The 24,847-nt window shown below is 40.7% G+C and overlaps 2 protein-coding genes across 3 annotated transcripts; one reads left to right on the top strand and one right to left on the bottom strand.

Annotated features, from left to right (window-relative positions):
• Nucleotides 1–77: 77 nt before the first annotated feature.
• On the top strand, nucleotides 78–4,774 carry LOC311023455 (palmitoyltransferase ZDHHC12-B-like). Of its 2 annotated transcripts, none has more exons than XM_084025295.1 (5): nucleotides 78–385; nucleotides 947–1,080; nucleotides 1,379–1,459; nucleotides 2,391–2,557; nucleotides 3,775–4,774. In XM_084025295.1, the coding sequence occupies exons 1-5, from the start codon at nucleotides 289–291 to the stop codon at nucleotides 4,088–4,090; spliced, it is 795 nt and encodes a 264-aa protein (XP_083881421.1). In that variant the 5' UTR covers nucleotides 78–288; the 3' UTR covers nucleotides 4,091–4,774. The 2 variants fall into 2 exon arrangements, with proteins under 2 accessions (XP_083881421.1, XP_083881420.1); XM_084025294.1 differs by having other exon boundaries at nucleotides 2,388–2,557.
• LOC311023449 (serine/threonine-protein kinase N2-like) lies at nucleotides 4,479–23,744 on the bottom strand. The gene is made up of 21 exons (XM_084025286.1): nucleotides 23,294–23,744; nucleotides 22,890–23,043; nucleotides 21,063–21,214; nucleotides 20,391–20,604; nucleotides 19,388–19,513; nucleotides 19,063–19,172; nucleotides 13,202–13,345; nucleotides 12,957–13,032; nucleotides 12,683–12,872; nucleotides 12,221–12,359; nucleotides 11,407–11,459; nucleotides 11,243–11,300; nucleotides 11,068–11,159; nucleotides 10,357–10,533; nucleotides 9,913–9,975; nucleotides 9,759–9,835; nucleotides 9,472–9,614; nucleotides 9,244–9,351; nucleotides 9,061–9,141; nucleotides 8,437–8,662; nucleotides 4,479–7,352 (listed from the first exon to the last, which is right to left on the bottom strand). Exons 2-20 carry the CDS (start codon nucleotides 23,035–23,037, stop codon nucleotides 8,459–8,461), a joined length of 2,355 nt encoding a protein of 784 aa, XP_083881412.1. The 5' UTR covers nucleotides 23,038–23,043; nucleotides 23,294–23,744; the 3' UTR covers nucleotides 4,479–7,352; nucleotides 8,437–8,458.
• Between the last annotated feature and the right edge of the window lie 1,103 nt (nucleotides 23,745–24,847).

The raw sequence follows: 24,847 nt of genomic DNA, 5'->3' as shown, positions 1-24,847 counted from the left end.
CCTCTTTCTTTCTTTCTTTCGCGGAGGGTTCAACACGTCTATTTTGTCCTACGCAGCTTCCCGTAGCAAAACAAAGAAGAGGCGACTACAGGATGTATACTATAGAACCAGAGAGAATTTTACATAAAGTACACATTTATCACTGTGATTAGCTACGCGATAACTTTATAAACCGTCATACAGTTAACATGTATTTGATTGTACGCGTGTTTGTTTTATTTTTGTGAAATAGCGAACGTTATGTTGATGCTAACGAGGCTAGCTAGTTAGCCAGGGTGTGAATGAAAGATGGTGCAGAACATGTTTCGGACCGGGGTCCTGGTTCGAGCCACACACACCCTTCTCACCTGGGTCATAACCCTGGTACTGTTCCTGCACAACACCGGTAAGTTCATTCAGACTATGAAGCCCCTGTAAACAGAACCTTACACGTGTATTTGTTGGCCACGTCAGGATAATAGTATAATATAATTTAAAAGGTAGAGATTGGCTTGATCCAGGGCGCCTGTCCAGTTCAAGGTTGTTTGTTTTTTAAAATGTTGTAATCGCATTAAAATAACAACTATGGTGTTTTCGTTATAATTACAAAGAAAAGCAGCACATCCTATCATTTGTGAAGCTGGAGACATTAGTTTGGTAATTCTTTTTCAATCAATAAAGTCTGTCTTATAATATCTTATACAACTTTTTGTTCACAACCAATGTAGTAAAATGTCATTATATATAAGCTCATCGTCCTGGTGTTATTGTAATGCTGTTATGATACAGTTTTAATGTTGAATTTTCCTGGTGTGAAAGTCTATCTATCTACAGTTAAAACAACTGTCCAACCTTCTAGGCCATATTATCCAGCTGTAGGTTAGATCTACTATTGCATGGAACCACCAATAGTCCCAAAGATGATTGCCTCAGTATATATTTCAGTTTGACTTGTGTGTGTTTGCAGATTTGCGGAGGTGTGAGGAGCGGGGAGAGCTCCTGCTGCCGGTCCTGTTCTTCCTTGTGGTTGTGCTGTCGGTGCTCTTATACTTTGCTGTTTCTCTAATGGATCCTGGCTTCGTTCTCTCTGACAGCATCAAGGTGAGATCAACATCCATCAGTTTATTAAATCAAGTTACGGTTTCAACAACATGAGGATGCAATAAGAATGCAACTTTGAGAAATGTGTTTTAACGTCTGCAGAAGTTGATTTTCGGAGTACGCAGCTGCCTGGAGGGAAGGAGTTAATATACAAACTTACGTGTTAAGAAAAAAGTACATGTGCTTATTCGTAAAATACTAATACGTGCAGTAACACAAGTTATTGTCTTTTAAGTGAAGGTCACAGTGTGCGTAGGTGTGTGTTCACGTGTGACCTACATCAATCCGTTTCATTCAGGGTTCGAATGACGAGCTGGAGTCAATGATCCCTCAGTCTTCGACCCCCCGGCTGCGGCGCTGTGGATACTGCCTGCTGCAGGTAACGGGACACGGCTCTCACACGTTTATCATGAACACGTCTGCATAGTCACATGTTTGTACACTCTTTATATTCAGTTTAATTTGTGTCCCACTCAAACACGTATTTTCACACGTGCGTCCTGAGGGCAGAATCCAGATCTCCAGGATAAATGACAACGCTGGGTTCAGCGTATCCCAATGTCTGGCTTGCACAAAGGCCAAACCAGGATAAGCAGCTGCGACTAAGTGAAGCCTGCTGCGAATAATCCTGTGAAGTGCACTCACACGGCGTACTCACAAACTGAGTAAGAGCTTTTGATGGACCACTTTAATCTGGCACTCAGATACTATGAAACAACAACTTTGAGAGGTACGGTGGCTGAGGAGGAACATACATGGCGAACAGGCACTTTACAATAGTGCTCCCAGTGCTTTATCAATACATTACAACCAGAGTCAAAGAGAGGGAGCGAGGGAGGCTCACAATCTGTGGACCCACCGGTCTTAAGCTGAATCACGGTGGAACCCTTTGCTGAACAATATGAACAGCTTATATTTATATATTATAACTGTGACGATGACTATCACATGTAGAATTTATCAAATATATGAATAAAGGCTGAATTCATGTAAAATAATGGTCACAGTGTTTAAATAATGACAGTAGGCCTACATCACTGGATGGCAATAGCCCCCTGTTCTCTTGATGTTTGTATTTATATTGGGGTTTTATTTGTTTATTAGTGCAGAAATAAGGCAATGGACAACATATTCAACATGGTGGAACATTTGTCAGCCTGTTGCGTGATGATTCAGGCTGTAAAGGAGGAAAAACAATCCAGTTTCTGACAAAAATGCTTGTATCTATTTTATCTGCTAATTAATTCTGGAGAGTGATTGAACTTTTAAAATAGCGCCTCTCTCTCCATCTCTTTCTCTCTTTCAAGCAGCAGCCAATGAGAGCGAAGCACTGTCAGACGTGTAAACGCTGCGTCCGTCGCTTCGACCACCACTGCCCCTGGATCGAGAACTGCGTGGGAGAGAGGAACCACCGCTGGTTCATCGTCTACTTGCTGGTGCAGCTGCTTGCTTTGCTGTGGGCGCTTCACATCGCTCTGTACGTCTCCTGAGCGCCGCCGCCCGTCGTCTGTCGCTCTGAGATAAATGTCCTTATCTGGTGGACTATGTGCAGCATCAGTTTTCCTTCTAATTATGTCTAAGTGGAAATGATCACATGGTGACAGTGAACTCCGTTCTGTGGCTTTATCTCTACAACATTAGGTTTCGAGAGTTTGAGAATATCAATAGATAGATTGATTCTGTTTGCATTTAGTAAACAGTTGTTTTAATGTGTTGCTCAAGTACGATTTCAAAGTCCAAGTCCTCCTCATTTTGGAAATCTGTCCAGCAGGTTTTTATAGTTGAAGGAGTTGAAGTGCTGTGAAGCATGTGGTAGATTGTAGATTTAATAATCAACTCACTGGTTGGATTAATCAGTGAACAATCAAACTTAACGGAATAGGTCAAATATAGACTAGTTAAAGGCACAAGTAGTAGGATTTTCTGTAGGTGTCTCAAAAAAAGAGTCCCACTGAGTCATCGGTTATGTCCCACTAGAAGTCTGGTGGTGTCTGAATCTGCATATTCTTATTTAGCAAATTCTACTTGTTCTGCCTTTAAATGAATGTGTGTATATAAACAGAGATGCAGGTCGCAGCACAGATCCACCGTTTAGAGGCTGCAACAGGAAAGGCGTCATCTGTGCTTTTTTCAGTCTAGAATACAGAAATGGAAACAGGTTTTTGTCAGAAAGCCTCAAAGACGTGAAGAAGATTTGAGGGTTGAAAAGCTTCCTGATGTAATACGGTGTGCATTTAAAAAAAAAAAAAATGCTATCAGGAAGCCAGTGAAGAGAGGCGAGCACAGAGGAGGTGCAGCTGGGACAAGGAAGAAGGCTACTAATGTGAACATATAAGGAGTTACAGTCATGGTCCTGTGATTATGACTCTGCAATGAGTCATAAGATGATTAAGACAAAAGAAATGCTTATTTCTGCTTCACAAAGTCATTCTAATTGTCTCAGCTTTTCCTCTATTCTTTGCATTGTTACTCTATTATTTAACTTATTTAGAAGAAAAAAAACATATTCAAATTAAACTAGGAATATGACAGTCTTTGGTTGGTCCGAGCTGGTGAACTTGATGTAACGGGTGAAGAAAGGTTGCAAGTGCTTTTTTTTTGAGGGATTATATTTGCAAGACACTCAGCCTGCCAGGCATTTTTCAGGGCAGACAACCCCCTATATTAATAATAATAGTAATATTTGTCTTCCAGGTCTGGCATCTCATCCAGCGCCACCTGGGAGCTGTGGTTCAGAGTGAACGGCTTCCTGTTGGCGGCGCTGGCCGTGGTTGGTGTCTTCTCCATGGTGGTGGTGCTGCTGCTGGGCTGCCACCTCTACCTGGTCTCCATCAACTGCACCACCTGGGAGTTCATGTCGCGGCACCGGATCTCGTACCTGAAGAACTGCAGTGGCGAGGAGAACCCGTTTGACCGCGGCATCTTCTGCAACCTGTGGGATTTCTTCTGCATCTGCAGGACGGTGGTGTGGGAGCAAATGTACGAGAGAAACGCCTCGAACTCTGTTTGACCTCCATGAAGACCCCGCGCCGCCGTCCTCACCGGAGAGTCAGGTGCTACTTTCAGGGAAAGGGAATCATTTTTCAACCTCAATAGCGGAGATTTAAGTTATTTTATTTTTCCTTTTGGGTAGAGCTTTACAAACTAACGCGACATAAAACTAATCACCTGCATTCAAGCCGGTTAGAGTTTACTAATTAACTTAGATTTACCTGATTTCTGATGGATCACAAAACATACTTTGCAATCTTTTTGCTACAAACACAATGTCGGCCTTATTTTTTAGTCATTCCTTCACTCTGGTTGCCCCTGAATTGAGAGTCTTTATCATAGTCAGTGAATTGGTCAGAAGAAAAAATATTAATTTATAGATTTTTTTTTTTAAATATCAACATTCACAAGTTCACAATCACGGAATTGCATTTAAGGCAATTTTGTGGAAAGAAAAATGTTTCTCAGGTCTGCTCACCACTTCCTTTTCTGTCAATGTGACCTCCGCTTTGTAACACTAATTGCCTTTGTTTCTGGTGCCTTTGGTTTAATGATGTATTTAATTGTTTTTTTACTATCAAAATGACTATTATTAATTTAACTCTGAGATAATCTTAACACCAAATGTTTCACCAACTGTTTTTACTGGCTTTGTTCTGTTTGTATTTATTGACAACAAGAGTACATTAAAACACTGATGATATGCATGTTGTTATAGATTACATCTGTACAGACGGACATTCCTCATCAGGATGTTTCACATACAAACATACAAACATACATACATAATACAATACTGACACATAAGTAACATGTAATATTCAGCAGCAGAAACTTAAAGTGCTACAGCAGCTAAATGAACCCGGCTCGTTGTCCTGTTACATTTTATTAATTTAGCCTTCACCAGGTGGGGGGTCCAGTGTCTTACTCAAGGACACTTCAGCAGGAATTACTGGCCCTTTTTTAACCTTTCGGTTTCAAGGACAGTCTTCCTTGCAACTAAACACCTTGTTGGAAAAATGCCTCCTTCACATATTCAAAAGAGAGCACTCAGACAGAAGTTTTGAGCCTTAAAGATTAATTGTTTAAATGTTTACGCCACCAAGTATTATCGCAGAATTTGAATCCGTGTAGTTGTTTACACTGGAGGCCTAAAGCTAGCTACTATCTATATCCCATCTGTCGCACAATCTCAAATCTCTCTCAAATTCCAACCACAAACAAGAAATATATGCAGTTATGGTTGTTCTACTTTTGGATGACTGCCTGGGACAGAACGTAATCTAACCTGCATTTCCAGCGTCTTTGGCAGTTAGAATGAAATAGAACCCTCCAAACCGCCGCGGGTTGATGTGAATTTGCCTTGTACTTTGGAGGCTCAGAGTCCAAAGTAAATGTCACAGATTTCTTCTACACAATATTTCTCTGGGGGGGAAATGCTGCTGCAAACACTAAATACTGGGACTAGATCAATTTATAGTTTGATAAAATTACTGTACATATGGTTTACTAACTCAAAAAGTGGGAGTCTCCTATCCAGCTCTCTCCTGAGATATTTTTAAACTCAGCTGTGAGTTGAAAATATCAAGCGCCGAGCTGAAAGGAAATATTGGGTATTTCTTGGGTGCACTTGAACAAAATATACCTTTCGTCAATGCTGCTTCTCCTCTCCCTCTTCTTTTATTGCACTGACATCATTAGAGCTTCAGTATCACAGAATATGATTTGCTAAATTCAAAATACAGATATTTTCTTGCTATATATGGCTATATTAGATTCTCTATGGCTTCTCTTTTACATATCGCTAGCATTTACAGGATTTCTAGTGCACAAGTTCACCACGGTGCCATGCACTTCTACTGTCGTGACAGAAAAAACAGTTGGCCTGGTGGGGGACTGATATGTGAACGCGTCTTTGCTTTACGAGGGAATGACTGGACAAATACGTGGAACATTTCCAATGCTTTTTTAAAAAAGGCTTGTAACCAGAAATATAGGTTAACTTCTTGCTTCATTTGTTTGGTCAAGGCAGTGGGCGAAGCCTGTCACAGTGATGCATAGAAACGGCAGCACAAACTGTACCTAAGGATAAATATTGTAAATAAATATATAACAAGCAAAGGCCACAAAGCAAGCTGAATCTGTCTCCAACACTCAGGATGCTTGAAGAGGCTACGGTATTAGTGACAGTTTTTTTTAACACATTCAGTACATTTATAGTGCATCTGTGAACTATTTATGACAAAGAACAAATCATTTTACACCTTATAAGTGAGATTAAGTTTGAGTTTTACTGATCCTGATTAAACTAGGTAACTGGAATATCTGATGATAGCTTCACTGTCTTGATGAGAAAAGCATTTTCATTTAAGCTAAATTAGTTATGGTTGGAATGATGATTATGAAAAACTAGTATGACTATTGCTATTGCTACTATAGCTCCAGTGATAGCAGTTAGCATTAGTTACTAGCTATGATTTCATTAGTAGCAGTTAGCATTAGTTAAGTAACTTCTATTTAGCCACTAGCTATGATTTCATTAGTAGCAGTTAGCATTAGTATCAAGCATGACTAATGCTACTAGCCATAGCTCCAGTGATAGCAGTTAGCATTATTTAAGTACCAGTAACTTCTATTTAGCTACTAGCTATGGTTCAGTACTAGCAGTTAGCATTAGTATATTAACATTAGCAGTGACTTTGCTAAGAGAGGCAGCACAGTCTAGCTAGCTCAAAGAGTTGGTTGACATAGCTAAAATTGAAAACGTGTTGGCGTATAGTGACTAATAGAGGCGATCAATCCTGCGATTTTAAGACTCAATTAAAATTTGATTTAATTTGATTTTTGTTAACCTCTCATGATTTTTGTTTAATGGAATTGTGACCAAGATGTTGAGGCCTTTAGCATTTGACATTCTACTTGTTGGCTGACACACTTTACCAAAAATGATAAATCTGCTTTCATGCATTCTATTACAGCCAAATCAATTTACAGTTCAAGACAATTATATACAGCTGCAATAAATTTCACAAATTTGGTGAAGCTTATATCTTTTTACTGTGTTTTTAGGGGAGTAGTTTGAATATTTTGGAGTGTTGAGGAAAGATTTCCATCAAGTGGCTTTCAGTCAGTGTCAGTGTTCCTCTTTGTGCTGTTGTAGTTCACCTACGTGGTTTGATGACGTTATTATCTGTACGACACTTCCTCTGACCACATCGCATCATTATGCCCCGTTTGTGCCCGACACACCAGCAGCTGAGGCAACCACCACCACTGGTGCACTGCAAGTGTCAGCATTGCAGTGTCTTAACTTTCACAGAGGCGTGACAATCATTAGGCTACTTTATACATGAGGCAGCTTACAGACTCCTACAGAGTCCAGCCAGTGGCTGCCTCCACGACTGGTGTATCAGGTGTAAAATGTGCAAAGTTATGTAATGTAGCGAGAGGAAAAGTGACTGAAATTATGATGTCAAACGGAGGAACATTTGGGGCTGACTGAAAGCCAGGTTCATTCTTAAACTAACTAGCTAACTTCTTTAACTCAACACTTTGACACTCTTGACTTAGCCAGCTTTACAAAACATAATGCGCAGATAGGCTACTCTAATTTCAGATTTTGTTTGTAGCATTTTGTCCAGTAATCATCGAGTATTGGAGTGCTGAAATTAAACCAAAAAAAAAGGAATAAAGATGTGTTGATAATGTTATAAACTCTTCAAGCATCCTGTATCTGTTCGTACAAACTTTCACCTGACTAGATCTCATGAATTAACTCTCAACAGCAGCAGCAGGTGAGTTGAATCACTGCTGGAACAGTCGCAACAACGCTCAACTCTCCATATAGATTATAAAGGGTTATAGTCACTGTTTTTTTTTTGCCTGTTAAAAACAAACAATTCTGTCTGGTTTAGTTGATCAACGATTGGCTGTGGATTGGATGGTGGTGAGAACAGTCAGAGAACAGTCCTGTTAGAAAATGACTGAGCTGCAGAAAAGCTCTATCAAGACCAGGGTGGGAGGCTTATTAAAATGGTGGAAAGTACATTTACTCAAGTATTGTATTTTAGTACAATTTTGAGGTAAATGTACTTTACTTGAGTAATATACATTTTTTGCTACTTTTTACTTTAGACTCTCATTTCTCTACCGCCAGCAGTCGATCAGCTTAGCTTAGCTTAAAGACCAGATACGCACTTTAAGTGCTCTTGCAAGTCCTGGTGCTAAAACAGCTAAACCTTTAATAATCTTTTAATCCAGAAAAAAAAAATAATAATAATAATTTTCAACAGGAGGATTGACTATAAGTAAATGAGGATATTGTTACATTTCCCAGCCACAAACTAAACGTGATAATTTTCCCACCCTGGTCCGCTCAGCTCGTCCTTCATCCATGCAAGGCGCAGAAGTCGAAGTCTGCGAAGGCTTCCTGCTGCTCGGCAGAGAGGAAGAAGGGTTTGGAGGGAGGTGACAGGATTGGCTGGAGTCGTGTGAACTCGCTGTCAAAGTTGCCGACGTCCATCGACTCTTTGATTGACGGCAGGAACGGCGGCTTTACTTTCTTGGCCAGAAGGGCTTCCCAGTCAATGGTCTGAAAGACACAGGCATCCATTTTATTTATTTATTCATTGTTATTTAGAACAAAACATAATATAAAAGTGGTGGAATGTACCCATTACGCAAGTACTGTACTTCTGTACAAATCTGAGGTACTTGTACCTCTCGTATTTCCATGTTCTGCTACTTTCTACTTCTCCTCCACTTTTAGAGATACGTGGTTCTCACAGGACAGATTGACTTTATAGCATATGAGGCATCGCTGCAGATTAAATAATTAAAAACATGCAACATACACATTAATGCAGCAGTAATATTAATCCTGACACATCAGGTAGTAAGTAAAACTGCTGCAGAGCTTCAAAGAGGTTTAGAGGTTAACCAATCATATCTGTAACCATAACATCTAAATAAAGTGATTAATTGTTTTACCTCAAAGAATTTCTCTCCTTTGATCTCGTTTGCGTCCCTCTCTCCGGCTCCAAGTCTTTTCAGAGGATTCCTCTTCAACAGCTGCAGACAGATGATTGAGGTTTATAAATAAATTTTACATAAATTAATAAATAAGACCAGTTATTTTGGTGCCATTACTGTAAGTAACTGTAAGGGTTTTACCTTCTGGATGATGCAGACGGCATCAGCGGGAAGAGAGCTCGGATACTGCACGTCGTCATTGACGATGCTGTCAAACACCTCCTCCTCATCCTCACCGGGGAACGGTGACTAGAAGCATGGCAGAGAGATGCTGAGTACTTCTGACTATGCATTGATAGTCGTGTCTCAACTAGATGTTAAAAATGTGGAAAGGAAAATCTGAAAAACGAATGAATACATGTTATCAACCTCTCCCACGAGCATCTCGAAGATGAGGACACCCATCCCCCACCAGTCCACCGCTCGAGTGTAGTTGTCATCTGTCAGGACCTCAGGAGCCAGAAACTCGGGAGTCCCACAGAAAGTCGAGGTCCGATCACCGTGACCCATCCCTGCCGAAGACAGCAGCCGGAGAGTCATCACAGATCGATTTTTGAGTGAGGATTAATAAAAGCCTTTATGTTTAGGATTAGACCATTGACTTTGGTAGTAGCATCAAAAAAGCAACACACACTGTGACACTGTGATCAACTCACCTTCTTTGCAAAGTCCAAAGTCTGTGATTTTCACGAATCCATCTGCATCCATTAAGAGGTTGTCCAGCTTCAGATCGCTGCATAAAACACACAGAACATGAGATTAACACCTGAAGCTGCAGCTCAGTGACACAACATCACGTTGGTGACTCACCGATAGATGATTTTATTCAGATGCAGGAACTCTAAACCCAGCAAGACGCACGCTGAGTAGAACCTGTAAACAGTCACAGATTTAAGATCATACATTAATATACAGAATATGACCACACTTGTTGTACTTTTAATAACCTATGAAGATTAATTTTAAGGGGGGGCACTACAAGTGAATACGGTAAAATGTTGAACTAGTAGATTTCAGGATGAAACTACCCCAGTAAATTTCCTACGTTAAGAAAAAAATGTTTTGTATTACAAGTTATCTGAAACGTTATGTTTGAATATGCAAATGAGGCAACATCTAGTGGTAAGTATTCAGATATTTTTGCAATATTGCAACGTAAATTTACATGTTACAAATAAAAGTCATTCAAACAGTAAAAGTACATAAACATGAGCAGCATCAAAATACCAAAGTACCAGAAGTAAAAATAAGAACCTGGTCTGGGCCTCGGAGAACACGTCGTTATGGATGTGGATCATGAGGTCGCCGCCGGGTAAATACTCCATGACGAAGCAGACGTGGTCGCTGGTCTGGAAGCAGCCGTGGAGGTTCACCAGGAACGGATGTCTGGACGCGTTGATCATCTCAAAGATCCGCTTCTCGCTCATAAGGCTGCAGAATAAAACCCTCACATTAAACACCAGCTACACTGACCTGATAACAATAATAATTAGACATTTTCATCTTCAGACATCAAACGACTGTCTTCTTTTTAGTTTCATTCAAATAACAGCAGGCATTTAATTTGTCCTTATTTGTGGCTTAAATAAAGTCAATAAAGCACCTTTAATCAAAGGGCATTGTTTATTCTATTTAATTTGAAGCACCTTAACTTTGATTTGTAGAGAAAAACTGACAAAGTTGTTTTATATTCAAGTTTAAAGGATCTATCCGCCCAAATAAGAAATGGACTTGAAATCCTCATCTACTTGCTGTTCCCCTCGTGGCTTCTTTCCATGCAGATTTGTAATATTATGTGCATAGTTTTTATGGTATCTGAGATTTCTGCCACCCCCAAAAGAATTAAGGTGAAGGGATATTTATCAGGATAATCTACAGATTGATCCGTGCAGTTTTTACTGTTTTTTTTTTTTGCCTTTGTAAATTTGGGTAATTTGGCGTCTAAAGCTTTCCATTGACACACACCTGTCCACTTCATCACGAGTCACAATGTCCCTCTTCTTCAAGGCTTTGATGGCATACAGTTTTTCCGTCTTCTTAAACTCTGCCAGCAGCACCTGAACAGGAAACATTCACAACCAAACGACTGAAGGACGACAAACAGGAGAAGGAGATTATTAAAAAACATTTAAAAGTTTACCTTTCCAAAGTGTCCTCTGCCTAAAACTGAAATGTATTTAAAATCTTCCATCTGCATCCTTGTTTGGGAAAAAAAGACAAAACAAAGAAGAAAATTAAGTCAGCGCTTCACTCTTAAATTTACAGCATATAAACTAGTATTTGTGTGTACATGTATGTGTGTACTTTAGAGCAGATACAGGCTGATCTTCACTTCCTTCCGTGTTGTTTATGGACGACTGCAAACAGAGACAAAGTTTGGAACATTTTAACATTTTCTAATTGATCTACATGTTTCTGAAACAGCAGTGATGGAGAGTATTTACTTAAGTACAATTTTCATACTTTACTTAAAGGAGTCATCACCAGGAAATCGCAATTTCTCTTGTTAAAACATGCATATCTGTGTTTGACCTCAGTTGAAACTTGCCTGAAAGGCTGGAGTTTGAAAGTGGCGCCGTTTTTTCGCTTCTGCTCTTTTTCCGAACAGGATTGCACACAAGGGTGTGCATTCCTAAAGCACGAGATTTTGATTCTGCGCCTTCGGTGACGTCACCGTGGCGGCTACTTGCATAAGCCCACCCCTCTTTCACCACCCAACCCCGCCCCGTCCGCTACCTGAAATCGCCGAAGCGCCGCCATTATGTTTTGGAGTCTGCATGCAGGCAAGCCCCCCCGGCTCTGTCCTTCCTGCGGCGAATCAACGCGCGCCTCATTACATATTATACAATGCACATGCGGACCAGTCAAAACCTCGCGCGTAATCTCGCGTGATAAAATCGCGGTACGAAAAAGGGTCAGAACAAGCTCAATGTTTGATTAAATTTTTTTTTTTTTTTTCTAATAAGTTTTACGAATTGATCCAAAGCGATCCAAGGGGGGCGGGATACGTATAAAACCAGGTGATGACTCCTTTAAGTAGTTTCATTTAATTCTACTTCATACTGTATAAATAGCATACTTTTTAGTGAAGTATACATTTGTAAAATAAATAATGTACCAGTTGTTGTTGCGATGCAGACACTGATGGTGTCTTGTGTGTTGCCGTGGTGATGATGGTGGGATCGTCGACTCCCTGCTCAAGGCTGGTGGGAGACGGCTGATCCTCTGTCAGTCTGAGTCGGATTTCAGGAGCTTCGCTGCGGATGAACAAAGACGAAAATAGACAAATGGATGCCAAATGAGCAACTGTACACAAAGCAAAACAGCCATGATTTCTCATAAAAACAATAAATAAAAACACTGTTGCATAAGGATGCTAAGTTAGAAAGAAATGATTACAATTTAAGCAGAGGTTTGCACTTGACTAACATTGTCAGGTCAGGTTCGGACTTCGTAGTGGCATGTAATTAAGTACACAAGTATACTGACATTTGAGGTACTTAGAAATATTTTACTATTTACTGCATTTTATAACTGTTTCCTTTACAAATTAAGACACGTAAAAGGTTATAAAACAGACCTTGGCAGTGAGGTGGTGGTTTGAGGCTCTTCAGTTGGAGGTGGCGCGTCGTCGGCCGCGGGGTCAGAGGTCGTGGCGAGGGTCGAGCTGAACGTGGTGAAGGAGCTGTAGCGAGGGACGATGCTCATCATCAGATGACCCCATGTGGCAAAATTCATGTTCATCTGGGCCGCTCTGAGGAAGTTCTTCCCTGAGGAAGAAAGAAATAGCACCAAGTTCCACTGCAGAGACACACACATGAAATCTGTTGGTGCTCCATGCTGTTCGTCTGTACCTCTCTCTTTAGTGAAGATACATCGCTGACGTCTCAGTTTCGGCTGCCGCTCAACAACTGTGTTGATGAACTGAAGCTGTAAAATCCACAACAGACAGGTTTTTATGTGGGACTATACTAGGTCATATTAAACTATAACTTATTCCTTCAGCTGTGAATATTGTATTTATTATTTTAGTTTTAATTCCTATGTTTTTCTATCAGGAGAACATATATGAATTTCACCATTTCCTCTTTGTGTGTACCTTGGCGTAGAGGAGGCCCTGTGGCTCCATACTCAACTCCTGGTCGTGGTTTGGGTTGTCCATCATCTCTTCCAGTCGCAAGGACTTCACTGCACACATCGCCCTCCGGTCCCGCCAGAAGACAGCCACTTCCAGCTCTCGAGACTGTCAGCAATAACACCGCAGACAGAATGAGCTCAGGATCAGTGATCACAAACTCTGTTTCTGTTTGACTTGCATCCATGATTTCAGGTCAGCATGAAAAACGAGCAAGTAACAGCTTGAAATGTCTGAAATGAAATCATCTGGATTATTTCTTTGATTCTAAAGTTTTAGATGAGTTTTAAATGAGTGAAACACAATGCCAACACTGACTTCTGTTTAAAACAACAACAACAAAACTCTGCAGCACTGGACATAGTTTCAGATGTTACTTCCCTGCGCCGTTTCTGTATAATGAACGATTGAGGTTATGTGATGGATGAATATCTGCAGGTTTGAGGCAGACACCTGGTGGTCGCAAACAGAACTACAACAATAATAAACCAGTGGAATTTAAATACTTACTTTACTTTAAATACCAAAACCACCAAGTAAAAATACTTCCTTATAGGTGAAATGAATGTGTTTGAATTTTACTTTATTACCAGATTATGCAGACTGAGTGTTACATTCTGTATCTAAATAGGATTTAATGTTGTGAATACTGCTGGTGTCACATTATCTTCCTTCCCCCATGCTCATCCATACTGTTATCTTTCTCCATTAATCCACTGGATGCCCTCAGACTGCCCTTTCACCTGCCCTGCTGAAATCATTATCCTCATCCAGTGTAAGAATACTCACTGGAGGGACTAGTTTTACTAGTTAACTTTACTCAACCTGGATAACTTGACTAAAATAAAGAAATGGATGGAATACCTGCACAGTAGTGAACCTTTACAAACAACTGTTTAAATGATTTTTAATAACATACAGTAGAAGGATGAAATAAAACAGTGTTTCTGCTAGAGAGGTATATCAAATGAATGCTCTAAATATAACTTTATATAGAATGTAAAACATATGTGCACTGCTGGGGAAAATAGGTTTAGACTTGTTCAAAAGATAGATCAGGGTGTTCTTGCAGGAGATGGTGTGCCGGACACAGAGGGCAGATGTTAATTATTTGAAATAGATATGAGTATACCACGAGGGTCTGTGTTCTTTATCTGGTTTGCGCTTTAATAATGAATGCTATAATTTAAGTGTTACATAATTTAACTAACTAACAGGGCTCACCAACCCTTTTAAGACTGAGATGCTCTCAGTGAGAGCTCCCATAAGGAGATTAAGCTTTTTGATTCAGACCGAATTTTCCCAAATAATGGGTTGCTTGTTTGACCTTTAAATAATGAATATCATGCATTTTAATATGTTATATATTAGGAGACTGTCTGTCTGTGATGTTCCCTGATTAATGTTAATGGTTCCTCATTATTATTATTATTATTATTATTATTGTTGTTATTTATTTATTTATTTTTATTATTTTTATTATTATTATTATTATTATTATTATTATTATTATTATTATTATTATTATTATTATTATTATACTAATACTAAGAAGAAGAGGTCGAATGCGGTGGGGCTATGCACCTACAGTAGTATGTAACGGTAGGCTGCCGTTAAATTAAAAGGCAAATCCAACGAAGAAGAAACCAAATAAACATTAGATATGTGCTGTTTGGACAGAAACGTAAATAAGTAGTAGAATATCATGCATGTAATTAATAAAAATGAATAATGTAGATTATCCTTTGCGTCAGCGGATAATATTTTACAGCGCGGATGAATAGGCAGGAAGTGACATCAGAGGAAAAGGAGTTCTGCGCGTGGACTTGACGAGTACTAGCCAATCACGAAAAGACTACGGGAGCGAGCAAATATGAGGAAAAAATGCGCGCCTCGTGGTTTCGAGATAGTGGGGATACACTTTATTTGTAGAGCTGCTGAATGCCCGAGTTTACTCTTTTATTTGACATTTCCAAAATGGCAACAAACAACACAACGGAAGCTCACGTTGTGGTGGAAAGTGAAGACGACGGAGAATCGACGGAGTTCAGGTTGTGAGCTAGACACCAGAAATATGAGGAGCATGCAACCAGGCTTTAACTAAGGGAAACCTGAACTAAAACCCCCTGTAGTTTCTGTGATGGACGTCCAGAAACTGTTGTGCATTTAGTCAGACATTGCACAAGTGTGAAGATTTTCTGCCTTCTCTCTCCTGGATTAATGTTATTAATGTTATATAATGGCCAAATTACATATCCGTAAATATAAAATCAGGTGAGAAATCATGCTTTCTTCCATTCAGCCGTGAGTTCAAACACAGCATGTACTGTGTGGTAAGATGCTATGAAAGTCCCAATGAAAAGCAAAAAGATCTTGTAAAGTCATTATAGAGAGAAAATAATTATAAAGTATATGAAAATAACAACTCAGTATCTCAAAATATTGACCAGGGTAATTTACTATGAAGCAGGATTTGGGGCTAGCATGGTAACTTCAGGTTTAACTCTGTCTTCTGACCGGTTAGATCACCATGGTAACTGATGCTGCACACTCCTGTAGCTGCTGATGGTGATCATCCATCTATGTCAGTTCTCATCTAGTTATCTGATCTGTCTCTCCCACTCTTATATACCTGTACATCATTTACGTCTGCTAAGAACCAATGTGTTGTTTTTAACCAGTTTGTGTTTTTTTAATGATTTTATTTACATGCATGAAGCAGTTAGCTACCTGTAAACGATGATGTGTATCAATCAACACACCTCAGATGTCAATATGTCAACTTTGACCTTTCCCTTTGTTTTTATTGGCTACAGCGATGATTGATCTTTAATCTCAGCCGATAATGCGAACTGCGAAGATTCTGTTTCCTCACATGGAGAAAAAAAATGCTGAAGCAATCCAATCAAGCAATCAGCCAATATCTTCATATCCTGTGTGACACAGAAACACTTAAGAGATCTGAATTGTTTTTGTTTCACAGTGATGACGAGCAACAGAATGCTGAAGAGCCGAGCGCCTCTGCCGCAGCACGACATGCCGGCCCAGCTGCTCCTCCAGATGAAGAGCGGCCCGGAGCAGATTGTCGTTCTCCACCACACAAAATGTCACAGGGATCCAGCTCCGTGTGTGCGCGAGATGCATCGAGGAGCCGGACCAGATCTAGATCCAGATCTCCACTCGAGGCACAGACTCAGCCAGAACGCTCAGCCACGTCCTGGAAAACTGATATCATGGATGCTGATTCATGTCCAGTGCCAAAGAAGTTCATCCCAGCAAGACCCCCGGGACATCAGTTGAACTCGAACACCGCTCACACACCTCTGGACAAACTGTTCTTCAGCAATGATGCTGTTCAAACCCTTTGTCAAAACATGAATAAACAAGCTGCTGAGAATATCACAAAAGGCAAATGGTGCCGACCAACACCCGCGCTACAATGCTACAACACATGAAGGCAAAGCCGACCACAGTCACAGTTTGCCTCTGGCGTTGGACTTGCTTACGACTCCGTCATGTCCCTGGTGAAGACGGCTTACCTGGGCAGTGGCTTTCATCTATACGTAGATAGTTTCCACACTACTCCAAAACTCTTCAAGGATCTGTTCAGCCTGAATATCGGAGCGTGTGGCACGTACAGAGACAACAGATGAGGATGCCCACACTTGGACTTGAACTCTGAAGAAAAGGATCCCCCGGGCTCCATCAGGTGGATCCGTGATGGCCCGCTGGTCTTTGTGAAGTGGATGAACACGTGCAAGCTCGCCGTCTGCTCTACAGTCCTCTGGAAGCACCGTGCAGAGGAGAGTCAAAACTCAGAGCGGCGACTGGACCACCAAAAACATCCCATGTCCAACAGCTGTCGTAGATTATAACAAGCACATGGGAGGCGTGGATCTGTCCGACCAGCTGATCTAATACTACGCATCACAAGACCATGCGCTGATACCGGACTCTGTTCTTCCACTTCCTGGACATCGCAGCCACTAATGGCTTCCTCCTTCACAAGGAGCTCTGCAGGGAAAAGCAGGAGCAGCACATGACCCACAGGGCCTTCCTGCAGGAGCTCACGGCGCAATTGTGTGGCGTCACAGTTGCTGTCCCACCGGCTCAGGCACACAGTGACCGCCTACCGGTGCCAATCTCCGATCAGCCCGATGCGAGTAAGAGGGCCTCGTATGCACGCAGGACCTGTTTACACTTCAGGCAGACCAGGCAAGTGAGGCTGTCGACCCCCTGGACGTGTATGGAGTGTGACGTAGCCCTCTGCATCATTGCAGACAGGAACTGCTTCAAAGAACAGCACAGCTAGCCTTTTAGAGTAAATAGGGACGTTTCTGAAAGAAATGTGAATACAACTTTTTTGAAAGTGTTTTCCGACCCTGAACCCCAAGGCGAGTTCACTTTTCACTCTTTTGTTACGTGATTTGAATAAATCTCTGAGATTACATTTTTGATTTTGTTTTTCTTTTGTATTTATGGTCATATAAAGTCTGCCCTGAGAAGAAGATGTATAGAACGCAATAGAAATGTCATACATTCTCAGACATTCCAGGAGATGGCGCTATGCTACAATTACTTCACAATGAATCCCTGTTGTTTTTTTCTCATGCAGTCTATCTAGTCCTTTAAAACAGAAAAACAAGGACATGATATTGTAGTGGATGAAATGCCATCTAATAAAGCTCTTCAGCTCAGGTCTGACCTGTGAGGAAGTGAAAGAATACTCAAGTTGATTCCCAAACCAAAAGACATAAAGACCATTCCTATACATGTATTCTGTATGCATATCTAGATACATCTGAGACAGTCATTAAAACAATGAATTCTGCTGTAGATCTAGATGTATAAAAACTAAACTAAATGCGCAAACCAACTGAAAAGTAAAGTAAAATTAAACTAAAAAGCACCTTGTTGAACCCCACTTCAAACGGCTCAAACTCTGCGTGTTCTCTGTCCTGCACGGTTCCCTCGTACAGTTGGTGAGGTCCTGTATTATATGTGTCAGCACATGCAGCGTTACAGCCCGTAAGCTGCTGCTGTTTTCTATCTGCACCAATGTCACAGTACGGTCCATTCATCATAAGAGGAGGACATTTGATCTTCAGTATCTCAGTGACCTCTTGTGTCTGTGATTCAACTTTATTTCAGGTTGAAACAGGACGACGAGGAGGGAAATAAATGCAGAGGAAGGATCACATGTGGGCGGTAAGGATCAGAACAAACACGAACAATGTATTTAATTTTGTTGTTAGTTTGATCATTTTTGGAGGAAATTTCAGGTCATTTTTCTGCAATTACATTCAGTTAGAACTGTGGCGAAATGTAATTAAGTACATTTACTCAAGTACCGTATGACACATTTTAAGTACTTGTACTTGAATGTTTTCTTTTCATGCCACATTCTCGTCCTTCTGCACTACATTTATCCGACAGCTTACAAATTTAGATTTTGCTCACAAAACATACAAGCTTCGAAAATATAATGTTTTGTTACAAAATCAATGGCTGAATATTTTACACAGCTGAACTAATAATTATTCATTTGACAAAAGATTAATTGCCAACTATTTTGCAGATAGTTTAAGTCATTTAACAAATGGAAAAAACATTATTTGCTGCTTTTCCTTTTAATATTTAAAAACCTTTTTTGTTTGTATTGTTTTTTGATTGTCGAGAAGGAACTTCTATGCTTGGAAGAAATTGTGATAAACAATGAATTTGTGTGCACAGGGAGGTGAATGACCAGGTTATCATATCTAAAAATGGTCAGCCTCTACTGAAGATGCCAAAGGGACTGACTGCATGTCAGTGAATGGACTCACCCGCTCCAGTTGGATGCAGAACGTCTGATCCCAGTTCAGCCTGCTGGCGGCTGCCCAGCACGTCTGGCCGACCACTCTGGTGTCCAGCCGGAGCACCGCGCTGACCTCCGCTGAGGGACGGGAAGGAACAACAGCAAGTAAGTATTATTTTATCTATACTTAATCCAAAATGACATAGTTGTTTCTAAATCTAATAAGGGAATCAATATAGAAATTCCAAATCTGTTAAATAAAGCAGTACCTTATGCTTCCTTTCTTTTTTTTTTACTGTTCACAGTATAAAAAACTACACTAAATGCTTTAAAAATGCAACGTGTCCCCTTACCAGAGTGTCCGTCCATCCTGTGAGCGTCTGAACTGTCCTCAGTGGGACTCAGGTGGTTTTCCTGTTCTGAGTTTGTCCGTGGTTTCAGTAAATCCTCACATCCAAGAAGTCTAACTTCAAGTTTGCCTGTATAAATTATAATAATATACAAAAAAATAATAATTTTCAATGTATTCTTGCTTTATTTTTCATTTGTCGTGTGTATGTTTTCACATTATTCTAGTTGTATTATATTATATGTAATATGTATACGTAGGAACCAGGAAGAGACTCAAAATGACTACAAAACACACAAAACAACCACAAAGAGACACAAAATAACTACAAATAGAAAAAATTAAAAATACAAAGAAACACACAACGACTACAAATAGACATTAAACGTGTTCAAAGAGACACAAAACTGCAGACGGCTATGTGCAAATGTGTGTTGCTCTCATGTAGGTGGAGGTTCCCTTTGCATGCAGCCGATTGCCTCATAATTCACCCATGCTAATAAATCTCAATGAAGGCGGTTAACCAAAGTTAACGCAGCATTTCAAAGTAAAACCCTTCATTTGTCGGCATGAATAAATCTGTCATCCTTCATCCTCACTGTAGTGCTAACAGCTGTGAGCGAAATCACCCCGAGTGTTTCACCGGACGGAGACCCGTTCTCATTATTCGCCACCAACAGAGCATCTCCAGGATTTGTCTCCTTGTTACATCATCAAAGGCTTTTTTTCCTCCCTCGTGCATAGAGCAACTGGCTTACAACTGAACCGTCCAAAACCAACAGATTACATGTTCTGATTATACACTGCCAGAGGTCAGCCGTATGGTAAACCATGTTCAAACGCATGACTCCACTGAGAGCGGCTACATATTTCAGTGAGGAAATAATTCAACTTGCAATTCTTGTCTTAGATGGAAAGTGCCTGAAGATTAATCATGCAGGGAATTCTATTTCTATACACGCAAAAATAAATTGTCAGTAAACAGTACAGTGTGCACTGATGCCTACCGGTCAAGGAGGCAGGTCTGATAGAGAAGATGGACGGGGAGGGGGACAGGAGACTTCCAGGTCTGGAGACCCGGGGAGCAGGGGGTCCGTCTGAGGGGTCGAGCCCCCCTGCAGGCTCCTGTAGAGGCTCCTGGTTCTTTTCCTTCATGCATTTCTCCAGAGACAACCGCAGAAGATCCAGCTTCTGGGAGGACTCCTGCACCCGAGACTGAGCCTGACGGGAGGATGAACATTATGTTGTTATGTTTGGCCATAGTGCTGTTTGGTATTTTGGGACACGGTTTGTGTTTCGCTCCGACTTCCAACAGAAACACGGTTTTCAGACTTGTTAGACTTGATTTTGCTTTCATTAAGTATAAAATTTTAGCTAAACAGGGTCCTTTGATTCTTCAGGTATTCCCTTATCTTAAAGTGCTACTGAGCACCTGCCAGACCCATTTCCACAACCATAATAAATAAAGTTAATTGGAAAAACCCTAAATAGGTCTTAGGTTTTTGACAAGAACATGAACCAGGTTGAAAATACTGAATCTGTCCTTCAAATCTGATCATCAGGGGAACCGAAATAGCTAGATGTTACTCCACGATGTCTTCTTGACATTAATTGATGTTACACACCAGCCTGTTTCTGTCCCTGGACTGGAGCTATACTTTAGAATCAGAGAGTCCTACCTCAGCCAGAGCCTTCTGGTCCAGGGAGGAGATTCCCTCCAGCTGCTTCACCATGTCTTTGGCCAGCAGCAACGCATCCGTCTCTCTCTGCATGTAGTGGTGCAACTCTGCCAAACGAGCATCCGCAGCGCTGACGGAGAGCGGCGAGATCCCTGAGAGGGAGATGAAGAGTCTGAAGGAATTCACTTCAGAACATCCTCTTTTGATTCCTGCGATCAATATTTATAAAGCTGAAGTGAGGCCCCCCCTCCCCTTCTCTCTAAAATCTCACTGTGCTCCAGGCGAAGCGTTTCAACATTACAGTTTTTATGTGTCTGTCATTTAGCTGACACTTATCCAGAATGTATGAAAGCTGGAAAAAGGCATTAAGGATAAAAATGACAAGTGAGGAAAAACCCTCCAGCTGTTAAGCTGTAAGTTAATATAAGGAGAGACTTGCTGGAGAAACAATAAAGCTTTTTTTTTTTCACTTGCTGCTTTTTGGCTTTTGAATGTCTACTTTAATAACATCCATTGTTTTAATGGAGGGAACATGGTAAATAACTTCTTCATTGTGCATATTTGTATGTATGTATAAATAATCAATTATGTACCTAATATCTCTAATTTATATATATAATGACCATTTGATTTTTGCTCCTCATTGATCATTTTTATTGTTAATATATTATTATTTATTTGCACTCATTATCCTGCGACTGCTGCACAACAATTCCCCTTTAGCTAAATATTTATCTTACATTTAGCTGACACTTTCCTTGAATTGAACTGCTTGAAGTTGTAGAATTCATTCCCTGCAGATCACAACATTACAATCAATGGGAGGAAATTAGGTCAGGGGTCAGGAAAGGAAATATGTGCCGAGGAAACAAAGTACGGAGTGACTCATCTCGTATTTCATGGATTCTTTTACTTTCGAGCCATAAATCATTGTGCGAGTGTCGGTTTTGGAGTTTTTCAAATGGCACACATCTCCAGGACCAAATGAAATTGACTCCGTGTTAATGCTGCCAGAGTGGTTTCACTTTCCAGATTATACAAATAACACCCACACAGATGACAGTTGGCAGGAAGCATGGTTCAACCAATATAGCTCTTTGATACCAGCGTTGATATTTCTGAACTGGAGTTTCTAACAGGCGTTTTACCGCCACTCAGCATCTCTGACCTTCTTCAGTGAAAGTGCTTTCAGAACATTATCTAGATGGTTTTTGGGGGGTATGGAAACTGACATGATACGTGTCATCCAGCTTGTTGCAACCCGTCGACCTGAACCTCGTCATTGAAAGGGAGGCTCTGGTGTGCGTTGCTGCTTTTAACTGAACTGAATACAACGCTTTTCAAACCAGCAACCTGGATTCACATCAAGATAAAGAATGGCAACATTTGCAAAAGTGCCTGAGATACATCAAAGAATTGTCTAGCAGCTACAATTTAACAGCAATGTGTGAAACAGAAGAAAGACTTTCATCTCATCTCATTATGGTTAAATTATCCAAATATACCATTATCTATTATGTTTTTTTTTATCTATTATGTCTTATGTCTGATAGATTTCTGCTTTAATGAGTTAAGTTTTCTCCTCTACATTTAGAAGCTCTGACTGTAAACAAAAAGTAATAGATTGTATCACTGATATGTTGACAGACATTATTTGATGAAGAATGATTTCGTGCCTCTTTCGAATTATTTTACATAGCAAAATAAGATGGAAATTTACATAAAGTCTCTAAAATTAAACAAATTGTGTGGATAAAATAATGCTTTTTTGACATCCAGTGCATCATTCTGTGACCCTGTAAGGGCTTCATGGTCCAGGACTCTGACCTCCATGAGTGGAGCTGTTTGGGTTTCCACCACCTTCCCCGTCCACACCGCCGCTGCTGCCAGCCTGGGTGACTTTGATAATCTGCAGTCGGATCAGCTCGATCTTGGAGCGGCTATCCTGCAGCATCTGCTGAGCTGTGGACAACATCTGATCCTGGATAAGGACATCAAATCAGGAGACAACGAGCCCCACTTCATCACCACACGGGGCAGCTGGGACATTTGAGCAGCAACTGAACAGATTCATCATAACAAGTATAGCACAACACGAGGGAGTCTGCAGTGACAGCTCTACACACACACACAACACTTTTCCATACTGGACAAAAACAAGTGGCAAAGGAGAGATAGGATGAGTGAGAACAACATTAGATGGAAACAGTATGACTTTGCAATTCACTAACCTCGGGGTAATGCTCTCGCTCCTTGCTGAATAAGGACTAATCCGTCATCCTCTGTGGAGGTGGAGGGGAGGAAATCTCAGGCTCTGCCTCTCCACCTTCACTCTCCTTGAAACACAAGTCCCCTGATGTTATGGTGCGTTCACACACACTCACACACACACACACACACACACACACACACACACACACACACACACACACACACACACACACTCTGACTGAGGGCTCTTCTGATGCAGCTCCTACATCTTGAGACCTGGATCACACAGCATGTCCTCCTGTTTGTTTTTGCCTCCGTGCATCCTCCTCTGCAACATCCCCATCCCACTGCATCCTCGTCCTCTTCTGCTCTGTAATCAAATCACTCCCTCACTTCCTCCCTCTGTCTCTTTTAGAGGGGGTTTCTTTCTGCAGGGGGACGGCGGAGTTCCTCTCTGCTGCCAGCACCGCTGCTGCTAGTCTGACAGTGCGGATTGCCTGCTCTAAGCTCTGCATTGGCCGCTGCATGACCACATGCTTCTGTGCTGTCACCAACCAAAAGACCCACACACACACACACACAGAGGGAGAGAGCTGCCGATGCTCTCTTTGGGACAAGGCGGAGACCAACCTGCAGGCAGGGTTAAGGAGATGTGGGATGTGGGACAGGCATTTAATAATCGTAATGTTTGTCATAAACATACAGCCAGGAGGGTTGGAATATTGGAGCTACTGCTGATGCTGTTGATGTTTACAAGCCCTGCATATAGGCTACATGTATGTCTGTGGTCAATACCACTGTTAAAAATACAAGTAAAGATTCTGTATTCAAAATCTTACTTAAGTAAAAAAAAATATCAACATCAACATATACAAAAGAGTCATACAAAAGCCTTTATATTATCAAACTGGATTATAATTAGTGATGAGGCTGCTGGTGAAGATGGGGCTGATTCTTATAATTTAATAAATTGCCGGATAACTTAATCCATGTTAATAGATCATAATTTAGTAGTTGGTTTTGTATTAATAGCCTAAAACAGCAAAGAAGCTTAAGCTGTCGGATAAATGAAGTAAAAAAAGACAATATTTACCTCTCAGATGTAGATGTGTATGAGTAAAGTAGCATAACATGGATATAGAGTAAAGCACACAGTGTATTTACACTGCAAATGTAAAGCAATAATCTACACAATTATAGACATCGTGTATAGACATAGCGAAGTTATTTGCAAGTCAGTAACCTCATATAAAATAGCATGTAACATGATTATTCGTTTCTAAAACAAATAATTAGGCAACCTGTAACTAACGGGCTAATTCGCGCTACCGACCAGAATGAGGTTCCTCCTGCATCTTTTTTTTTAAGTGCGCAAGTGCGAGTCGGTCCAACTGACGACGGTTTGGCCCGGCCTTAATACATATTAACTTTTGGGCTTCTTTTAATTTAAAAATAACGTGTGAGATGAATATAAGTACTAATTTAAGGTTTGGTTTGTTTGTAGTTCAATTTTAAGTGGAGAAATAGGAGTAAATCGGCAAATTGGTGCTGAGTAGTGAGACCTATTTTGAGAG

Source organism: Eutrigla gurnardus (assembly GCF_963514095.1).
Source record: "Eutrigla gurnardus genome assembly, chromosome: 13".
NCBI lineage: Eukaryota > Metazoa > Chordata > Actinopteri > Perciformes > Triglidae > Eutrigla > Eutrigla gurnardus.
The sequence above is the reverse complement of the archived record's forward strand: the minus strand, read 5'-3'. Positions and strand labels throughout refer to the sequence as shown.